The sequence below is a fragment of the Pleurodeles waltl genome, chromosome 6 (assembly GCF_031143425.1).
Source record: "Pleurodeles waltl isolate 20211129_DDA chromosome 6, aPleWal1.hap1.20221129, whole genome shotgun sequence".
In the NCBI taxonomy this organism is placed as follows: domain Eukaryota; kingdom Metazoa; phylum Chordata; class Amphibia; order Caudata; family Salamandridae; genus Pleurodeles; species Pleurodeles waltl.
The window spans coordinates 714088749-714111764 of NC_090445.1; the positions used below are offsets into that span (position 1 = coordinate 714088749).

A 23016-nucleotide genomic window follows, 5' to 3' on the forward strand; every position below is an offset into this window, starting at 1 on the left:
AGGGTGGTACCTTGGACTCCGATGTTGTGCAGTCTGGCGGGAGATGTTATTGAATGCAGCAGAGAGATCTAGGAGAATTAGCATTGCTGTCTCCCCCGATCAAAGAGGGTCTGGATGTCATCAGTGCCTGCAATCAGGACTGTTTTGGTGCTGTGGGTGCTGCAGAAGCCAGGCTGGCAGTTGTCCAGGATGTGGTTTTGTTCTAAGTAGGTTGTCAGCTGGTGGTTAATGACCTTTTCAGTGACTTTGGCTGAGAAGGGTAAAAAGGAGATGCGTCTGTAGTTATTGATTTGGCCAGGATCTGCCAATGTTTTTTTAGTAGGGTGTTGACCTCTGCAGACTTCCTGTTTTCAGGGAAGGTGGCCGTAGTCAGGAAGGTGTTGATTAGGGTCATAAGTTCCTGGCTGGTCCTGGTGGTTCTGAGGTTGAAGATGGGGTGCGAGCAGGGGGCTGTGGGGGGCCCTATCTCATGATGGTTGTTTCCTCAATGCTGAGGTGGTTCCAGGTGATGAATCGGGGTTCCGTTGTGGCTGTGGGGTTATTGTGCTGGTCGTTAAAGTCAGCGGGACTGCTTTGGGCATTGAAATTCCTGTAGATTTTTGTGATTTTGTTGTGGAAGAAGTTTGCAAGGCTGTTACAGAGGTTTTGTGAAAGGTGATGTTAGTTGCAGCTGCCAGGTTGGAGAACTCTTTTACAATACTGAAAAGTTCTTTGCTGTTATTGGAGCTGGTTTTGCTGCGTGTCACCAATACCTTCTCTTTGTGTTCCGTAGCTGTCAGTGGTATCAGTTGAGTGCGATTTTGAAGGTGTTCTGCCTGTGATATCCCATCTGGTTGGCTATTTCCTCTCAAGTTGGTTGCAAAGTCATTTGGGGTTCCTGATAACCTTGGTGTACCAGCTGGCTTGTGTTGTGGATCTCCTGGGTCTTGTGTTGCTAATGGGGGTAATGCTGTTGGCACAATCTGTGATCCAGATGTTGAAGCTTATGGTGTTTTGGTCAAGGTGCTGGGCGGCTTAGGGTTGTAGAACGGGGGGTGGTGATGTTGAAGTGGATAATGGAGTGGTTGGACCATGGAATCTGTGTGTTGTAGCTGTATTTGATTCTCTCGCTGGAGGTGACGATGGGGTCGAGTATGTGGCCTGTGATGTGCGTGGAGTCGTGGATGAGTTTGGTGAGCCTGAGTGTGCCAGGTTTTTGGGTAGGTGGGTGGAGTTGGGGGTCGGTGAGGTCGCCAAGGTGGAAGTTGAGGTATCACAGGAAAATGTAGTGCTTGAAGTCCATTGTGAAATTGGGTGACAAACTCAGCAATGGAGTTGCAAAAACTGTGATTCCTGTGGTCTGTAGATGAGGGTTCCCATGACTGTAATTATTCCATTCATCTGGAGTCTGAAGTTTCGGTGCTCCCAGGCTGGGAAAGCATCCTCTATTATGGTGGAGCATAAGGTGGACTCTCTTTGGATGGTGATGATTCCTCTGCCTGGCTTGTTGATGTGGTTGTGGTGGTTGATCTTATACCCTTTCATACTGCAATGGCGATGTCGGGGTGAAAGATGGGTTGAGCCAGGTCTCGGTGAGGAAGATGTCTGCCTCCAGATTGATGATGATGTCCCAGATGCCGGTGGAGTGTTTGCAGAGTGAGCGTGTGTTGAGGAGGCAGGTGAGCTGGTCCTGCGGTGCTGGTGCTGCGAAAGCGGAACTATGCAGTATTCCCCCTTCCACAGCCCTGATTCTATCCTCCTGTAAAAAGGCCATAGTTTACCCACTTTTGAAAAAAAGTGGAGCACAGAACCTCTCATACCTGCAAACTATTGTCCAGTCTTTGTGGCCACGCTTTTCGAACAATACAGAAGCAACAGTGAAAACAATGCTTCCTGCCTTTATTGAATCCCTGCCCAGGTAGGCTTCTGTCCCGATAATGGCACTAAGTTAGTATTTACTGCTGCCAAGGATAGTCTTCACATAGCTCTTGCTTGCTGTGCTTGTATTATTGAACCACACGGTGGCATTTGACACTGTCACCTTGCTTACTTCTCTAGGCTGAAGGATAATGGAGCAAGAGACACTGGGTTGGGGTGAGATGTTTCTTTTGTCATGAGTAAAGAAAAGGCTATATCTATATCTTCAGGTTGCTATAATTTCTGTGCAATTGAGCATGAGGGGCTTCGGAGATTACCACTAATCTAATCTCTCTTTAACATATATATGATTTTGCAAGCCCATCAGATCATTAAATTCGGTTTTCTTTTCTTCTGTTATGCAGATATTTCTCAACTACTCATCCGTATTAACTCTATAAAAGACACTGGCCTTCTAAAATCCAATTTTCAGGGATGTATTATCAATATCTCTGCTTGGATGTGTGACAACAACCTTAAATTAAACTGTGATACTCTATAAAGTTATCTTGTTTGGGCGATCTTGTCCTTTATGGTCTGAGTCACGTAGATGTTTTCTAATTCCCCACCTCACTCCCCTTCAGACTCCAGGCACTCAAGTCCACAACTTGATGCAATCTGTGGCAGTAAACCTTCCATTTTCAAATTTCTAAAATTACTTTGGCTTGTTATCTTTCTCTCCATGTGTTAGGGAAGATTCTTCTACTTCGTTCATCATACTGCAGCACTGTGACGCCAGTCCTAATATCACCTAAACTGGACCAAGCAAATGCGATCTATTTAGATTTCATATCTTATTCATCAAATGCAGATCATTCAAAACCTGGCTGGGTTCTCAGACTCCCACGCTGTGAACACATTTCTGAACATCTTTGTTTCCTGCATTGGCTTCCAGAGCACAAGAGAAGTCTATTCAACACCTATGTATGTGCCACAAATCTTTGGCAGATCCCTGACCTCCATTTTTGTGCTTGCCATTTCATACCTGTCCACGTGCTTGTATCTATATTGGCTCTCACATCAAGTGAGCTAGGTTGGGCGGACGTTCACTCTCATACCTGATGGCAAAATGTTTTAACTCCCTTCTACTAGGATCCACTTACAATCATGAACTCTTCCAGATAGGCCTTTAAGTTTGGCCCTTCTAAATGTCGTAGTTTTCACACGCTTAGCAACCCATTCCTTTCTTTTTTCACTAGCTCAAGGATACTTCTTAATATTAGTCTTGCGCTTTATGAATACATTTTCATTTATTCAGTCATAGGTTATTTCTTCCCTGCAAGTTAGGTTATAGCTATAGTTGGATACTTGGTTGATTTTTTTTTTTTTCTTTTAGGGTAAGGGCCAAGCTGGAATTTTTTGCTACATTAATGTCTGTTCTTGACCGTTTTCCCCGCAGAGCCGTTTTGAGACTGGGTTGGACGGTATTTGTACAAGACTTTTTTCCTCAGGCAGAAGGGGAAATAATTCATGCACTTTCGCATCGGAAGCCAATGAAGCAAAGCTAATGCTGCTTTGAGAGGCTCTCTAACACTTTTTCCAGGGCTCTGTAGATGCTCGGTTCGGACTTGTTGACTTAACTGAAATGTATGCACCGTTTCTTTGGGGAGTCTCAAGTATGTTTCATTACATTATTATTATTTTATATATATATATATATATATATATATATATATATATATATATATATATATATATATATATATATATATGTTCAGTTTGTGGTGTATCTAAAGACGGATTTTTTTCTTTAGTGGTCTAAGCTGAAGAAACATCTCTTGAACGTCTTCTTAATTTGAGATGGCAGTCTTAACAGTAAATTGGTTTTTATTACCAGGCATTTCACAACCTGCTCTGGGTTGGGAAGCTGACCCAGCCAATTGGACCAGGTCTTTAATTACCAGAGAGGAGTCTGCTTGAAAGAGAAGGAGAGTTTTCTTTTTTGCTGCTATTAGTTTTTAACCTGTAAAAACGCATTCAGGAATGAATGGCAATCAAGCAACTCTGGAAGTTGGCACCGTGGCACCTACCCCTTTCTACATGCACAGGATGGTTTGTGTCAGCAGCATGCATATAAAACATGACACCAAATGATCTAGTTGGACCAAGGGAAATGTAAATATTAAATAACAAGGAGTGAAGATAGTTGATGTCCCATGGCTCTTGTAAGTCAGTGCATCTTTGTTGTGTTCAGGGTGAGAGGTGTAAGCAGTAGGACGACAGTGTTGAGGGAGAGTGTGTGCGATCCAGGAAAAAGCAAGATCATGAATGCCTTCTCAGTGAATCACTCCAGGCTTGTTCTCATCTGCGGCAAAAACTACAGAGATTCTAACAGAAAGACCTTGGTAGTGATGCTTCCACAATTAGCGTACAAGCAAAGGTCGTTCAGAACAGTTAAACATTTGGTCAGCGTTCCTGGGTCGAACAGTGCTGGACAGTTATAACCATTATTTTCTGTCACTTTGAGGAATTGAGGAGCGGTGTAATAAGCTGCTAGCAGGGGTGCTGGATTTCGAAGAAGATTTCTTAATAAGCTATATTGTATCTGATTTCTTTCCTCAGCTAGATCTTCACCGGTAAGCAAGTTAGGAACTTCAAATGTCAGAATAATCATTTGTGTTAGAGATCGAATCATAAAACAGCCATTTAAATTGTACACAACAGGGAAGTTGGTGCAATGCATTCGAAGTTGAGAGACAATGCCCCCTAAATTATTGGTGGTGGTCCTTTTAGAATGGTAGTGGACTATACCAGCAGGAAGTCACAAGCAGATTTAGACGAGATGGAACATTCAACAGACAGTAACTTAAGCATGGAGAGCTATCATTTCAATACCAGCAGTTGAAGGGACTGTTATGCATGGCTGTTTGTTTTCAGTGGGTACCAAATCCATGCAAACGGGAAAGGAATGTTCTGTGAGCCAAGAATAGTCCTAGAAATGATATCAAGCTTGTTTTTTTTTTAACCAAGGGTTTGTTTTTTGTTGTAACTTAGCTGATTACCATGCATTTAGCTGAGTGCAAGGTGGCTTTTTAAGCTATAAGTCAGATTAAAACAAACACTGGCAAAACTAGTAGGTCTCCCCTTTGGTACCCGATACGTTTTGCCAATGCCTCTTAGCCATGGGGTACAGCGTAACTAAAAAGTTAAAAAACAAAAAAAAACAAAGGCGCAGTGATGCAGTGGTGGTATTTTGTAGGCAAGTGAGTGCATTAGCATATGAGTGAGAAAGCAAAGCAGGGGGGGAAGCACACAAGGCATCTTGGAGCATGGTGGAGGGGGGAAGTGAAGAATACGAAAGAGACAGTTGGAAAACACATGCCTAACCAAAAAGAAAAAAGTAGTGAATGAAAACTACACAGTGGAAGGACACCAATAATGAGGATATGCTCCCTGAAAGGGACAAACACAAGAAAAGGATGGAAAGCCCACACAAGCTATGAATAAAATGTAAGCAAATGAAAGTAACAAAAGCAAACCAATGGTAAGCAGTGGGTGGGCTGTAAACCCACTGTACACTGATAACAGGTCTTTAATGATGCCTCTCTATTGCTATTTATCATGTAGCATGTTATATTATTTTCATTTGAAGTGCTAATACTGTTTGTGAGTATGCAACATATTTGGAGTCGAAAAACAGGAATTGAGCACAGCCGAAGGTGTATTCTGGGTATTTCTGTGTGACTTGTGGCTGCCTTTTTTTTTTTTGAACATTGATTGACATAGCTGGACTTGTCTTTGATACAACAAGGGTGTGCACCTCTTGCATGCATATATGGTGACCACTTGACTGCAGGTTATAACTGACACTGGGCCTGTTTCACTAAAGGCATTTTGAACTATGAACTATGTAAAGTAGTACTTCCATAGCAGTGTTTAACTACAAAATGCATTTCACACATTTACAGCCAGAGAACTTCCACCTCTCTGATCATTTCTATGTGAGATCACCGTCCATGTGGTGTAGCACTCCACACAGTTGACTATAGGATATAGTAGGAAATATGAGGCGGACAATGCATAATAGTTTAGAAATTAGGAATCATTACGAAATGGGTGGGGTCACACATGAGTTACAACAATTGCTTTTCACAAAATACACTTCTATCTGATTGAGAGTTACAACCGCTGACTCCTCAACTTATAATATTCCCCAGGCATAAGACTGGATCTGGAGAATCTTGAGTAGAGTCACTGTGTGCCGGAAGTTGATGTCCATCAGGTCAGCATTTTAAGTGACGTGTGCACTGCCTTGATAGGCACCACCCTCGCGCAACATCAGCTTCTTTCAATGGACCAGGAGAGCAACCTCGTCTTTTTTTTACCATTTGTTTTGGCCGCTATATTTAATTATTTTTGTAGCTTTCTGCTCCCAGTGTGTGAGGGATATGTCCCCAAAAAACCCATGGGATTTTAACTATATGAGGAGTATCACAGACCATTGTCTGTCTCTTACCCCCTCTTGATTTTCCTGTAGAGCCTGGGGTCGAGCCGCGACTCCCTGTGCTGACTGCAAGTCGATGTACCCGAGAGCAGTTCGAGCAGCCGAAGAAGCTCTTGGCAGCGCAGAAAAAGAAGGCTCCGTGCCATTCGTGGTCCTGATCTCGAGGGTGATCTCTGGCCTGCTCTAGGAGCCGATCGCGCAGACGCTCATCCTCCTATCCCAAGTCCTCAAAGTTGGGTAAGTTAAAGAAGCACACGAAGAAGTCAAAGCACTCTTCAGCCTAATTGGCGCCGTGCTTACAGGCCACTCTTTCCACCAGTGGAGCCACCAGCTGGGTCCACTCCACGCTTCCCTGAATTCCCTGGAGCTAGAGCTACCTCAGCCCAAATGAAGGACTTCTATGATGCCACACACTCCATCTTTGGGTGACCGTCTCTCTCTAGCAACCAAGGACCCAAAAGGTGCCTCTGGGGGTTACACCCGTTGGGCTCGCCCGTGACACCAGCTGGGCCCTCTGATCCACCCCCGGATGTGGACTGATTCCAACGCCAACACCTATGCAGCTCCCAATCCGGCATAGATGTTGGAGACGGTACTGCTTTGACGCCCTTAGACAGCGGCACCGCCCGTACAGGTTCAACCCACCCTGAATGCACCAACCTTGGGAAGCCCCACCTTGTGATGATGAAGAGGACTATGGCCCATTGGAGGATGATCATTACCAGGAGTAAAATTAGTATGAGGAGCTGGGTGATGCTAGTAGTCTGGACACCTCACCAGACACTGGCCTGATTTCTACTCACGGCCTTTCCATGGAGGAAGGAGTGTCTTTCGCTATTGTAATGCGCAGAGCAGAAGAGGTCCTTGGCCTACAGCTGCCCTTTATCGAGGTCAAGATCAACTTCTTGATGGAGGTGCTTCAAACAGGGGTCAGCTCTGCGGAGCCCATATTCCCATTGAATGAGGCCCTCACTAACGTTCTCATGGGGCCTGCGCTAAACCCTGCCCGTTGGCTCGTGTGCACTGGCTGATTGCTCGTCAAAACTGCCCTGTCCTCCTCCCCAGCATCCCTCTCCCGAGAGCCTGGTGGTGCAGGCCTCAACAGCCAGACATAACCTGAGCGCATTCTCTACCACTCCTTGCGATAGGGACTAAAAGAGGCTGGATAATTTTGAGGAGATGATCTTCTCTTCCACCAACCTGGCATTACAGTCAGTGAACACTGTAGCCTTTTGGGCCACTATACTGACTTGTTATGGGAAGCGGTTGCACAGCTTCTACCCATACTTCCCAAAAGGAGCCAGGCATTCTTGAACTAGGCAATGTCTGGGACAAAGCAAAGTTCACCATTCGGTGTGTACTGGACACTGCTGACTCGCTCGGCAGAGCCATGTCCACAACAGTAGCACTCCACAGTCATACCTGGCTGAGGTCAACAGGGTTTTCAGGGGATTTCTGTTCTTCCTTAATAGACATGCCTGTTGATGGAGCCTGCCTATTGAGCAATAAGGCACACAGTGCTCAAGGGCTATAAGGAGAGACAAGTCACTGGCAGATCCATCTGCCTCTTGATGGGTTCCAGACAACAAAAACAAACCTTTTTACTATGTCTTTTCTCTTCAACACAGCACACCCTTCCCATTAGTAGCAGGATCAGGGACCACCTGCCTGAATGGCAAGTAATAACCTCCAACAAGCGGATGCTCCAAATCATGCTACAGTGTTATGCCCTTCCATTTCTGGATGTTGATCCACTTTCTGCCCGTGTTGAAGGTATTGTTGTTTGTGCTGGCCTTGCCTTGGGCACTCAATCAATCAGTGAATTCTAAAGTGTGGCTAATTACCCGTAGGGTCTCAAGGTGCTGTTTGCGAGCCTGCTGCTCATTTGAAGAGCCATGTCTTGAGGTCCTTCCTGAACTGCTTTAGTGATGCGATGTATCTGAGTTTGAGAGGTAACGTGTTCCATGTCTGGGCTGCGAGGTAGAAGGAACTTTCTCCTACTGTGCATTTCCAGATCTTGGGAACGACTGCGAGGGCGAGCTGGTAAGAATGGAGCTGTCTGTTGGGTATGTAGAAGGCGAGATGGTGGTTGAGCTATGCCGGTCCTATGTTGTGTAGTACCCTGTAGTTGTGGATCAGGAGTTTGTATGTGATGCGCTTGTTGACTGAAAGCCAGTTTAGATCTCTGAGGTGGGAGGAGATGTGGCTGTGTTGTGTGATGTCCGGGATGAGTCTTGCTGCTGCATTCTGGATTCTTTGTAGTCTTGATTGCAGTTTCTTGGTGATGCCGGCATAGAGTGCATTGCCGTAGTCCAGTTTGCTAGTGACGAGTGTGTGGGTGACTGTCTTCTTTGTGTCAGAGGGGATCCACTTGAAGATCTTTCGAAGGAGTCGGAGGGTGTGGAAGCATGATGATGAGATGGTGTTGACTTGGCAGGTCATGGATAGAGAGGAGTCCAGGATAATGCCCAGATTGCGTGCGTGTTCAATGGAAGCAAGGGCGTTTCCCAGTGCAGTGGACCACCAGGAGTCATTCTAGGTGGAAGGCGGAAGGGGTGGAGCCAATTATGAGGACTGTTAAGGTTATCTTCCTGACGTGTCTGCTTTTTTTTTTGCTGGATCAACCTCACTCTTTAGGTCACCTGTTGTGACACATTTCTTCATGAGTTTACAACATTTGTTCCCTCCTACCCCTTTCAACAAGCTCCAATGGGACCTTAATTTGGTCCTGATGTATCTTATGGGCTCCCCATTCAAGCCCCTACATAGCAGTCACTTCATACTTTTGAAGATGGTCTTCTTAGCAGCTATTACATCAGCCAGGAGGGTCAGTGGGCTTTAGGCTTTTTAGGTTAATCATTCATACACCAGCTTCTACCCGGACAAATTGGTTCATCTGACTCGCACCATCTTCCTGTCAAAGGTGGTGACTCCATTACAACGCGGCCAAAACATCACGTCCATATTTTTCATTTCACTCTATCCAAGGAAGAGGAGAGGTTAGATTACAATGATCATACCAATGACCAGTGGGTGGACGATCAGCTCCTCATCAATTTCATAGGAGCACAAAAAAGGCAGGGCGGTGCAGGAGGGAACCACCTCTGGATGGATTCTTTTTTGCATCAAGATCTGCTATGTACTAGCTAAGAACTAGCCACCTGAGGACTTGCAGGGCCATTCTACCTGAGCCAGTGCCTCTACTGATGTGTAAGTGTGCAGAGTACCTATCCTGGCCATCTTCCAAGCTGATGTGGGGTTGATACTCAAAACATTCACAAAGCCCTACTGCTTGGACAGTCCAGTCTGTCAAGACAAGCATTTTGCTCAGTCAGTCCTCCTGAATTTCCTGGTTTGAGCCATTTTGAAATCCCACCTCCGGGGAGGTATTGCCTGGGTATCTATTCTAAAAAATCATTGGTTAGAAGTCTCTTATCAGAAGAATAATCTGCAGTTAGATAAAGTCTCTTCGAAGGCAAGTTATCGAAGGCAAGTAACTTCTTCAATTCTACTGCAGCCTTAAGAGCAATTAAATAGCCTTATGTACTCCTGCCCAGCCTTGGAGTCAAATACCACACATGGCCAACCATTCCAGGTCAGCATTTTAAGTGACGTGTGCACTGCCTTGATAGGCACCACCCTCGCGCAACATCAGCTTCTTTCAATGGACCAGGAGAGCAACCTCGTCTTTTTTTTACCATTTGTTTTGGCCGCTATATTTAATTATTTTTGTAGCTTTCTGCTCCCAGTGTGTGAGGGATATGTCCCCAAAAAACCCATGGGATTTTAACTATATGAGGAGTATCACAGACCATTGTCTGTCTCTTACCCCCTCTTGATTTTCCTGTAGAGCCTGGGGTCGAGCCGCGACTCCCTGTGCTGACTGCAAGTCGATGTACCCGAGAGCAGTTCGAGCAGCCGAAGAAGCTCTTGGCAGCGCAGAAAAAGAAGGCTCCGTGCCATTCGTGGTCCTGATCTCGAGGGTGATCTCTGGCCTGCTCTAGGAGCCGATCGCGCAGACGCTCATCCTCCTATCCCAAGTCCTCAAAGTTGGGTAAGTTAAAGAAGCACACGAAGAAGTCAAAGCACTCTTCAGCCTAATTGGCGCCGTGCTTACAGGCCACTCTTTCCACCAGTGGAGCCACCAGCTGGGTCCACTCCACGCTTCCCTGAATTCCCTGGAGCTAGAGCTACCTCAGCCCAAATGAAGGACTTCTATGATGCCACACACTCCATCTTTGGGTGACCGTCTCTCTCTAGCAACCAAGGACCCAAAAGGTGCCTCTGGGGGTTACACCCGTTGGGCTCGCCCGTGACACCAGCTGGGCCCTCTGATCCACCCCCGGATGTGGACTGATTCCAACGCCAACACCTATGCAGCTCCCAATCCGGCATAGATGTTGGAGACGGTACTGCTTTGACGCCCTTAGACAGCGGCACCGCCCGTACAGGTTCAACCCACCCTGAATGCACCAACCTTGGGAAGCCCCACCTTGTGATGATGAAGAGGACTATGGCCCATTGGAGGATGATCATTACCAGGAGTAAAATTAGTATGAGGAGCTGGGTGATGCTAGTAGTCTGGACACCTCACCAGACACTGGCCTGATTTCTACTCACGGCCTTTCCATGGAGGAAGGAGTGTCTTTCGCTATTGTAATGCGCAGAGCAGAAGAGGTCCTTGGCCTACAGCTGCCCTTTATCGAGGTCAAGATCAACTTCTTGATGGAGGTGCTTCAAACAGGGGTCAGCTCTGCGGAGCCCATATTCCCATTGAATGAGGCCCTCACTAACGTTCTCATGGGGCCTGCGCTAAACCCTGCCCGTTGGCTCGTGTGCACTGGCTGATTGCTCGTCAAAACTGCCCTGTCCTCCTCCCCAGCATCCCTCTCCCGAGAGCCTGGTGGTGCAGGCCTCAACAGCCAGACATAACCTGAGCGCATTCTCTACCACTCCTTGCGATAGGGACTAAAAGAGGCTGGATAATTTTGAGGAGATGATCTTCTCTTCCACCAACCTGGCATTACAGTCAGTGAACACTGTAGCCTTTTGGGCCACTATACTGACTTGTTATGGGAAGCGGTTGCACAGCTTCTACCCATACTTCCCAAAAGGAGCCAGGCATTCTTGAACTAGGCAATGTCTGGGACAAAGCAAAGTTCACCATTCGGTGTGTACTGGACACTGCTGACTCGCTCGGCAGAGCCATGTCCACAACAGTAGCACTCCACAGTCATACCTGGCTGAGGTCAACAGGGTTTTCAGGGGATTTCTGTTCTTCCTTAATAGACATGCCTGTTGATGGAGCCTGCCTATTGAGCAATAAGGCACACAGTGCTCAAGGGCTATAAGGAGAGACAAGTCACTGGCAGATCCATCTGCCTCTTGATGGGTTCCAGACAACAAAAACAAACCTTTTTACTATGTCTTTTCTCTTCAACACAGCACACCCTTCCCATTAGTAGCAGGATCAGGGACCACCTGCCTGAATGGCAAGTAATAACCTCCAACAAGCGGATGCTCCAAATCATGCTACAGTGTTATGCCCTTCCATTTCTGGATGTTGATCCACTTTCTGCCCGTGTTGAAGGTATTGTTGTTTGTGCTGGCCTTGCCTTGGGCACTCAATCAATCAGTGAATTCTAAAGTGTGGCTAATTACCCGTAGGGTCTCAAGGTGCTGTTTGCGAGCCTGCTGCTCATTTGAAGAGCCATGTCTTGAGGTCCTTCCTGAACTGCTTTAGTGATGCGATGTATCTGAGTTTGAGAGGTAACGTGTTCCATGTCTGGGCTGCGAGGTAGAAGGAACTTTCTCCTACTGTGCATTTCCAGATCTTGGGAACGACTGCGAGGGCGAGCTGGTAAGAATGGAGCTGTCTGTTGGGTATGTAGAAGGCGAGATGGTGGTTGAGCTATGCCGGTCCTATGTTGTGTAGTACCCTGTAGTTGTGGATCAGGAGTTTGTATGTGATGCGCTTGTTGACTGAAAGCCAGTTTAGATCTCTGAGGTGGGAGGAGATGTGGCTGTGTTGTGTGATGTCCGGGATGAGTCTTGCTGCTGCATTCTGGATTCTTTGTAGTCTTGATTGCAGTTTCTTGGTGATGCCGGCATAGAGTGCATTGCCGTAGTCCAGTTTGCTAGTGACGAGTGTGTGGGTGACTGTCTTCTTTGTGTCAGAGGGGATCCACTTGAAGATCTTTCGAAGGAGTCGGAGGGTGTGGAAGCATGATGATGAGATGGTGTTGACTTGGCAGGTCATGGATAGAGAGGAGTCCAGGATAATGCCCAGATTGCGTGCGTGTTCAATGGAAGCAAGGGCGTTTCCCAGTGCAGTGGACCACCAGGAGTCATTCTAGGTGGAAGGCGGAAGGGGTGGAGCCAATTATGAGGACTGTTAAGGTTATCTTCCTGACGTGTCTGCTTTTTTTTTGCTGGATCAACCTCACTCTTTAGGTCACCTGTTGTGACACATTTCTTCATGAGTTTACAACATTTGTTCCCTCCTACCCCTTTCAACAAGCTCCAATGGGACCTTAATTTGGTCCTGATGTATCTTATGGGCTCCCCATTCAAGCCCCTACATAGCAGTCACTTCATACTTTTGAAGATGGTCTTCTTAGCAGCTATTACATCAGCCAGGAGGGTCAGTGGGCTTTAGGCTTTTTAGGTTAATCATTCATACACCAGCTTCTACCCGGACAAATTGGTTCATCTGACTCGCACCATCTTCCTGTCAAAGGTGGTGACTCCATTACAACGCGGCCAAAACATCACGTCCATATTTTTCATTTCACTCTATCCAAGGAAGAGGAGAGGTTAGATTACAATGATCATACCAATGACCAGTGGGTGGACGATCAGCTCCTCATCAATTTCATAGGAGCACAAAAAAGGCAGGGCGGTGCAGGAGGGAACCACCTCTGGATGGATTCTTTTTTGCATCAAGATCTGCTATGTACTAGCTAAGAACTAGCCACCTGAGGACTTGCAGGGCCATTCTACCTGAGCCAGTGCCTCTACTGATGTGTAAGTGTGCAGAGTACCTATCCTGGCCATCTTCCAAGCTGATGTGGGGTTGATACTCAAAACATTCACAAAGCCCTACTGCTTGGACAGTCCAGTCTGTCAAGACAAGCATTTTGCTCAGTCAGTCCTCCTGAATTTCCTGGTTTGAGCCATTTTGAAATCCCACCTCCGGGGAGGTATTGCCTGGGTATCTATTCTAAAAAATCATTGGTTAGAAGTCTCTTATCAGAAGAATAATCTGCAGTTAGATAAAGTCTCTTCGAAGGCAAGTTATCGAAGGCAAGTAACTTCTTCAATTCTACTGCAGCCTTAAGAGCAATTAAATAGCCTTATGTACTCCTGCCCAGCCTTGGAGTCAAATACCACACATGGCCAACCATTAGTATTGCAACACAGTCCCATAGAAAATGATGTTGACAAGCTATAACACTAACACTCAATAGGAAATAATGTAAAATCAATAAATTCTAAATGTCATATGGAGTAACATCCATTTTATGTTAAAAAAACTTGAGGCTAATTGATCTTCAATTGAATTACTTTTTAAATTTGATAACATACTTAAATTGAACGTAATTTCAATTCAAATGTTAATTTAGTTTAAAAGTCTGAACATTATAAATAATTAAAATCATGACTGATAACCAAGTTTGTTACAAATTTAAAAAAATGTTTAGAGTTGATCAGTGATTGTAATGTTAAAGCATTGTTAAAAATATTTTTAAAATTAACACATTTAATATATATCAAAATATATTTAAAGGAATTTGCAATTTAATACAGTGTTTTAAAATGTTAAGTTTAGGAGGTACTATATTTTATATATTTGATATACTTCAAGTAGCCCTATGTTAGTATCATTTGTTTAAAATTATTTTAATTTGTTTAACAAAATAATAAACTTGATTAAATTTTCCTATATTTTCATTTAAGGCGATCTCAACCACGGTTGGAAGGTTACTAATGGTAATTTCACACTTTTTAAATGTGATCGTAGGAGTATCCAGTCTCTCATTTGAGGAGGTAGAGGCCCTCATATCTACATGTAGGTGTAAATCTCTCAAAATTATGTGTATACAAATAGCAAAACCAAGGCGTTGAAGATCTAGCATTCAAACTAACCTTTGTGAACCAGGCCCACTGTCTCCAGTCCTGAACAAATCATTGTTTTCAGGTGTGTTATTCTAATTAATTCAGTTAAAGCAAAACAAGATTACTACACCCAGAATGTTTAGGCCATCACATGAAAATCCATAACTCTATACATTATCCTTAATGATCTAGAAGGATGTGGGACCAGCTTATGGAGTGCCGCATGTATCACTCTGAGTAAGAAAAACTACAGAGGCTTACAGTGAAAAGCTGAAAAAGTCTGAGCAAACAGCAGCTCTCCAAGGGCCTTAATGAGAAAGTCATAAAAACTACCTCCCCTCCAAAAAGAAATCTGTACTACATTAAATATTTCCAAAGAACTGTGTGGTATTAAAATGTAATATGTCAAGTAAATCAGGGGTGTGGAATTTATTAAAATATCTACTTGTCCAGTGGACAGGTTGCTTCTCAAATCTACTTGTCCTGTAAAAAGATCTACTTGTCCCTTTGGTGCCATGTAGTGTGGCGACAAATTATGGCAGCAATCTCATTATGTAAGTGCTCTGATAATAGCCTCTCTGATTATGCCAGGGCTACTACCATAGTAGGGCTTGAATACTTGCAGTTTCAATCCCTACTGTAGCAATTTCCTTATTTTGCCACCTTTCTGCAGATCTGCATACTGAGGCTGGAGGAAGCAGTAAGCAATAGTTCTAGGGCTGGAATGCCTTTGAGTCTGCAAACCTACTAACCTGCATGTTTTAAAGATTTTTACCAGCTTCTCTCTAATATTTTCCCATAATAAGAAAGGTTGGACATTTACTCCTGACAATGGCAGAATTAGAACTTCTTCCAGGGTTGGGAAGAAAGTGGCTGGAGGGAAAATGAACTTGCAAATGCTCAGTAGATTTTTACATGAGCAAATCTACACATCGTATTTACCCATGCTAAAATACAGTTCACAAATATTTTATAGGGTACGACATATACCATGGGTGCACTTTTGTGACTTTCTTTAAGAATTTGGGGCCACATGTAGGTAGGTTCAGATTTGCGACCTGCAAATTGCGAGTCACAAATCCGAATGTAGGATGGTGTCCCTGACACCATCTGTGATTCGCAAGGGCTTCGCAAATGCCCACCTCATGAATAATCATGAGGTGGGTCGCAATTTGCGACCCCCTCGCGAATGGCGGCCCTCACAGGGATGGTGGCCTGCTGGAGACAGCAGACCACCATGTCTGTGACTGCTTTTCAATAAAGCAGTTTTTTTTTTGTAATGCAGCCCGTTTTCCTTAAAGGAAAACGAGATGCATAACAAAAATGAAAAATGAAACGTTTTTGTTTCATTTTTTCAGAGCAGGCAGTGGTCCTCAGGACCACTGCCTGCTCTGAAAAAATGTTTACAGTGACATTCACAATGGGGAAGGGGTCCCATGGGGATCCCTTCCCTTTTGCGAAAGTGTTAGCACCCATTTGAAATGGGTGCAAACTGCGATTGGTTTGCGCCCGCGTTCGCGGTCACAAAACAATCCTACATTGCACTGCGAGTCGCAATTAGGAAGGGAACACCCCTTACTAATTGCGAGTCGCAAAACTGGGTTTGTGCATCGCAGTGTGCTTTTTGCATGTCGCAAACAGCGAAAGTCGCTGTTTGCGACATGCAAAAAGCTACCTACATGTGGGTCATGGTCCCTAATTAGGTCTGGTGTTAACAAAGACATTTTGTTTTTATTAAACTTCTATTTCTCTCTCTTTCGGCCGGCTTTACTGTGAGTGATCGCATTCTGCTCTTCCACAAGGAGCATATTGTCACACAAAGTAGTTTTGTTCAGTGTCAGGTACTACAGTGGCAATCAGTGACGTAACTAAACTGGAGGGTGCCCCTTTGTAAAGAACATGGAGGAGCCCCCTCTCCAGACTCACTCAGGGCAGGTGCTGTGCTGAAGGGGCCCCCTGGAGGGCGGCTGCGGGGCCTTTGTTATGCCGCTGGTGTGCTTTTAGAGAGTTCAAAAACTTTTTGGGGGGGGGTTTGCCAGTGTTTGTTACAATGTTGAGGGCCTGGTAGCTCCCACAACAATAAAGTGTTACAAAAGCCATGTCAAAACAAGACACGCATTGATGAAACTAAAAAACTTATAAAAATATGTCAGATCAGTTGGCTTTGTCAGTGTTTGTTTATTTTCATGCTTCCCATAATCGTGTTGAAAATGGTTACACTGATTTTCCATTAGAAATATTTTTGGGAAATACTAGCATGCATCAACACATTTTACTAAATGACACTTCATTTGCATATAATCAGAGAGCATTCTGGGAGCATTATACTTAGCCTCATAGCCTAAACTTTTCAAACATGTACATACACGTTTTTTTTTTTGGGTACTGGAACCAACGTCAGTAGTGAAGTGTGAGCTTAAAACATTTATTTACAGCACTCACCCTAATAATGAAGGCTTTCAAATAATGAACCATAAATACAAGTTCGAACAGCATTATCTTTTGGAAACACATTACCTCAACTGCAGAGAGTTCCACTCTCTGTAATCGGGCAGCCAAAGGGTTTGTGCTGCAGGGGGTTGGGCCTACTTGTCCCAAGGACAAAGTAAACATAAAAACTTGTTGCCCTTGACCCCAAACAAGATGTCCCGGGCGTCGGGCGATAGGAATTCCACATCCCTGTAAATTCAAAGGTAGTGTTAAAATTAGATCCACAAATATGATTTTCTTTGAGTGTTTTTGTTTCTGTTAAGGTTTGCTCTATAGTAGTTTACTCAATGTTTTCACATACATGTTATGTTATAATATGCTTGTACAGATCTCCTACAAACTAACATCCACTTCTACATCACTGGTATATAATGCCATGGTTATCCCGCCTTCGATGTCTACTGACTAATCTATCTGTTTTAAAATCACATTGTGTGAAATACTGATCAGGTCTTAGATTCTAAGTCATTAATGACATATTTGATTGTCAGCAGTACTCTTTTATCTGCCATTGTACTTACTCAGTACTTCTTTCTCTCCTAGGGACAGTACCGCCCGTCTGATCTGCTGTGCCCAGACACTTATACCTGGGTGGATATTGAAAAGTGCCTGCCTAAGCTTGAGCAATCGAAGTATGCCCGCCTTAACCAAAATCCCAAAGCAGGTATGTTTGGAAGGGGCCTTAGCCCGCACACGCCCCTTGGTCCGTAGAAAGTAGGATCAGGCCTTGGATGACATGACAAGAAATATTCAGTACTACTGTCACCTTGAACTTTAATTTGCCACTAAGGAGGATCTCAGACTTGATATCCAAACTAAGACAGTCATTCCTCTCTTGTGCACTGTGAAACTGGGCTTTAGGAGGAACTGTTTAAGTGTGGGGTGGCTCCCGCCATGATGGTAATCACCGCATAAACGATACGTTCAAACCACGTACCTTGTGGAAAGCTGGTCCATGGAGCTTCTGAAGGCAGTGCAGACAGAATAGGTAGGAGAAGAGCCATGTTTGGTACCATGGACAGTGGAAGCAGCACTGTCAGGGTCTTAACCCAGTTTGCCGCTTTTTACATTCAGGTGCAGGAGGTCAGGTTGCCTGGTCCTTCATTGACTGTATCATTTATTAAAATACAGTACTCTGACACCTTTACTGGGATTTAACCTCTTCACTAGTTTTCTTTGTCACCAGCCTAATGTAACATTTTTTCAGCCATTACATCACTAAAATATTTTAAGTAATGCAACAACAATAATCGTACTAGTACTCCTGTGTCCTGGGCCCCTCCCTGCACAATACAGTTGATGCCAGTGGGTACATCCAGGGCACTTTTTTATCAGTAAAAAATAATTACATTTTTGAAGTTGAGGCAAGTTTTATGCTTTTCGTTGTACCTTTCCCATTTTTGTAGTATACTAATCTTTGTTCGGTGGCAAGGATTTCTGTCCTCCCCTTTCCTTAAGTAATTGTGGGCTTCCAGGGCACACTGCCCATCATCCCCTTCAAAGAATGGTGTGTTCTCTCATAATTCATCACCACATGTTGGACTTGCTATGCTTTTGCCCCCTGCACCGCCATTCCCTCTTACTCGTTGTGCATTGTCCTTTTACTGTTGACCCCAGAGACCGCACTGACCTCCTTGTCAGCATCTGCTGCCCTCCCCAGCTCCTCTGCTGCTGCTTCCTCTGCCTTTGTGGGGTGAACTGAGAGCCTCCCGATTCTCAGTTCGAGGCCCTCCTCCATCCGCAGGCTCATCCCTGCGCCTCATCCCTGGCGATCTAGTGGCCATCACTAGTAAGTATCTTCTCTCTATCTCTTTTTCTACCTTTTTTTCATTCATTTTTCCTTTTACTTCGGTTTTCTTTCCATCTCTCTTCCTTTTCTCTGCACCCCTCCTGTGCCGGTCACAACTCCTCCATCTGAAAGAAGAGTGGCCAGGGCACACCAATAGCATGAATCCTGATAATGTTCAGGAATAAATAGAAAGTTCGTTCTCGGAAGATGATGTGTAGATATTTATTGTAAGTGCAGGTAGAAAGTAGAAATCTCAATCAAAAGACTGCGTTGTACAAAATGACCATGTGTCCAGAGCAGCCAGATGGTGATAAATGGTCAGAGTTCAATAGGATGTTCGAATGTAACAATAAGTCCATACAGCAAAACAGCCAACACGTGTTTCGTCTTCAAGACTTTGTCAAGGCTTCAGATTTATATAAAACATTATATGTAAACACGAAAGGTACATAGATCAAGCTGCTGGTAGTCATGAGTCCTTGGGAGAAATCAAATAGTATAGGCAAATGATGGCCATGATAAGCCTCAAGTATTTGTGGAGCGAATAAACCTGTGCCGTGCGCGTCGGGGTTTTGGCAGAGTGTTCAACACTACCAGCAGCTTGATCTATGTACCTTTCGTGTTTACATATAATGTTTTATATACATATATAATAAATATCTACACATCATCTTCCAAGAACGAACTTTCTATTTATTCCTGAACATTATCAGGATCAGGATTCATGCTATTGGTGTGCCCTGGCCACTCTTCTTTCAATATTTAGGCAACCACCCACTCTTCAGTGTGTGGTCCTCCGACACCTGTGGTGGCAGGTGTTAGGGCTAGTCTGGCACCCAACACCATATTGTTTAAATTTTATGACTTCGCTCGGATTTCACTATTGGCATACGCTTTGCAGATGTGCAAGCACTCTCTGGCATCCGCCACCTTCTTCGCCTGACAACTCCTCCATCTGCTGCACCCTGGTGTACAGGCCACCCGGCCCCCGCCCACCATTCATAGACAACATTGTAGATATCGCTACCCCTCCCAGACTCTGGCATCAGACAACTACCTCCTCCTCGGCAACCTGAATTTCCACCTCGAGGACTGCGCGGACCCAAACACCACCGCTCTACTCGATAACCTCGCCACCCTGGGCCTCAGACAGCTGGTCTCCACACCCACACACATCACAGGACCCACTCTGAACTCCAGCTTACCTCAAGCAACCGGATCACCATCCAGACCATCTCCACCCCAGACTGGACCGACCACCGCTACTTACATTTTGCAATCACCGCACCCAGAAGCCGCATCGCACCTCCAGGTTCCCCCACAGGAAACGGAACGAAATCACCAACGAGCAACTCACCTCATCTCTCGCCAAATCTCTCCCTTCCTCCTCCCTCCGATGACGCCAACACAGCAGCAGCCAATCTCACCACATGGATCACTGAATGCACCGACACTCTAGTCCCCCTTCGCTGACATCAGCCAACCGCGCACATAAGAAAGCCAGCGGGTTCACCACCGAACTCCAAGAATCAAAGCTCACCCACAGACGTTTAGAGAACATATGGAGGAACATCCAAACCAGCAAAGAGCTCACCTCCTTCAGAGCCGCAACCGCCACCCACTGCCGAAACATCAAGAACGCATGTAAGGATGCATTCCGCGACCGCCTCAACTCCTTCACACACAACTCTAAAGAACTCTTCTCAATCATTGAGTTCACAAATCCCCCCTCCGAAGCCACCAGCATCCACCGTCACAGGACCTCTGCAACAAACCCCACCTTTTCCCACCGCAAGATCCAGGACGTCTACGACAGCTTTCTCCCAGAAAAACCTGGCACCAGAACCTGCGACTGACCAACATCCCCAGAACCCACCCAGACCATCCACAGCTGGTCCTCGCTCACCGCAGAGGAAACAGTCAGCATCATGAACAGCACCCCCTTCGGAGTCCCCATGGACTCCTGTCCACACCACATATACATCAGAGCCACCACATCAATTGCTCCAGAGGTCCGAAACACAATGAACTGCTCCAACACTGGCACCTTCCCTGAGGACTGGAAGCATGCCAAAATACGCCCTCTCCTGAAGCAACCCTCTGCTGACCCATCAGAACAAAAGAATTTCCGGCCCATCTTGCCGCTACCCTACCCTACCCTACCAAAGTACTGGAGAAAGCAATCACTGCACAACTACGGAATTTCATTGAGGCCAACAACTCCCCAGACAGCTCCCAGTCTGGTTTCCTCAGCAACCACAGCATGGAGACAACCCTCCTGGCGGCGGCGGCCGACATCTGATCACTTCTAGACCGTAGCCACACCGCAGCGCTCATACTCCTCGACCTCTCAGCAGCCTTCGACACGGTCTCCTGCAGCACTCTACGCAGTAGACTCCATGACATAGGAATCCGCGGAAGACCCCTGGAACGGATCCATTCTTTCCTCTCTTGGAGGACTCAGTGGTTCAGTCTCCTGTCCTACACATTCAGACCCACAGGAGTCAACTGCAGAGTCCCCCAAGGATCCTCACTGAGTCTCACACTGTTCAACGTATACATGGCCCCTCTCGCAGCCATCATCAGAAGCCACGGAATGAACATCGTGTCATATGGCGATGACACACAACTCACCATTTCCCTCCCCAAAGACCTGACACAGGCAAAAGGAACTTCCACTCAGGAATGGAAGCCTTTGTCACCTGGATGAGAGAAAGCTGCGTCAAGCTCAAATCTGTCAAGACTGAGCTCATCATCGTCAGAAATGCCACCTCAGCTTGGGACGACTCCTGGTTGCCCACATCCCTCAGCCCCCGCTGCACTGACTGAGCACGCCCGCAACTTAGGCCTCATCCTCGACTCCTCCTTATCTATGGCCCTCCAGGTAAACGCTTCCTCCTGGTGGCACACACTCTGCAAACTTTGGAAAATCTTCAGATGGATCCAAGCAGACTGCTGCAAGACAGTCACCCACGCCTTAGTAACAAGCATGCTCGACTATGGCAATGCTCTCTAGGCCTGCACCGTGACTAGAAACGTATCTCCCAGCACCTGAGGACCCTCCACTGGCTCCCAAAAGAGAAATGAATCACCTTCAAGCTACTCACCCACATGTACAAGGCCATACACAACGCAGGACCAGCCTACCTGAACCACCGCGTCTCCTTCCACACCCCGCTAGATCCCTCCGCTTCGCCCAGCTGGCCCTGGCCACCATCCCACTCCTTCATAAAACAACCACCGGAGGACAGTCCTTCACCGACATCACAGCAAAGAGCTGGAACAACCTCCCCCAGCACCTCAGACAAAGCCCATCTCTCACCATCTTCAGGAAGAACCTCAAGAGGTGGCTCCTTTCTCATTACTGCTCTTTCTCTACTTCTTTTCATCTATCATTGCCCCCCCTCACTCTCTTTCCTCTCGCTCTGTACCTCTTTCTGTATCTCTGTACCTCGCCTCTCTGATTCTGCACCTCTTTGTACCGCAGTAATTTCTGTTTACCCTTACCCTCTCCCTGGATCCCAGTTCACTGTTTCCTTTTCAGCTCCTTGTATGTCCACTCCATCTGTGTCACCTCTCACTTCTCTTTCACCTTTACCTATTTCTGAACCTCACAACTTTCTCATTCTGGCTCCAGATCTCACACTTCTCCCTTCCTCTCTTGCACCCTTTATCCACCTCAACACAATCTACTACCTCATCTCAACAGTCTCTCTCACTACCTAATCTCTCAGTTTACTTCACCATTCACCATTTGTTAGCTCCTCTCTCTTTGGGCGTCAGTTCCCTCCCTCACCTCTCACTATCTTACTCCTACCTTGCTGCCTCAATCCTTTTCTGAACCTGTTTCTCTATCATTACATGTCCTAACTCTCATCTATGCACCTTCTTTTCTGTTTCAACTTACTCTCTCTACAGCTTGCTTAATAAGTGTTTCTAAATCACCCTTAACTCTACCTCTTCCGTCCTCATCTGTTTCTCTTTCTCTTCCTCACCTGTCTTTTTCACCTTTGTTCTCTCTGTAGACCATCTTTGTTTACCCCATTTGCCCCTTTCACTGTGTTCGTTCTCTTGCCTCACCATTCCCTTTATTTTACCTATTTTTATACCTCACTTCTCATTGTGCCCCTTTATGTACCTAGCTTCTCTGCATACTTCTGTCACTACCACACCTGTTTACCTCTTCCTCTCTCTTTCTCTCCTCTATTTCTCCCTTACCTTTCTCTCTGCCTTAGCACTCTGTGTACCCCACCCATGTCCCTCTCTTCGTTTCGTGCTC

The 23016-nt window shown here is 45.7% G+C and overlaps 1 protein-coding gene across 6 annotated transcripts in view; it reads left to right on the forward strand.

The window, feature by feature from the left end:
* ATE1 (arginyltransferase 1) overlaps positions 1-23016 on the forward strand; it is a 412370-nt gene that overhangs the window by 375146 nt on the left and 14208 nt on the right. For all 6 annotated transcript variants that reach the window (XM_069239196.1, XM_069239195.1, XM_069239197.1 and 3 more), the window contains one exon: positions 17492-17612. In XM_069239196.1, coding sequence (XP_069095297.1) covers positions 17492-17612 — 121 coding nt within the window. The remainder of the gene's footprint in view (positions 1-17491; positions 17613-23016) is intronic.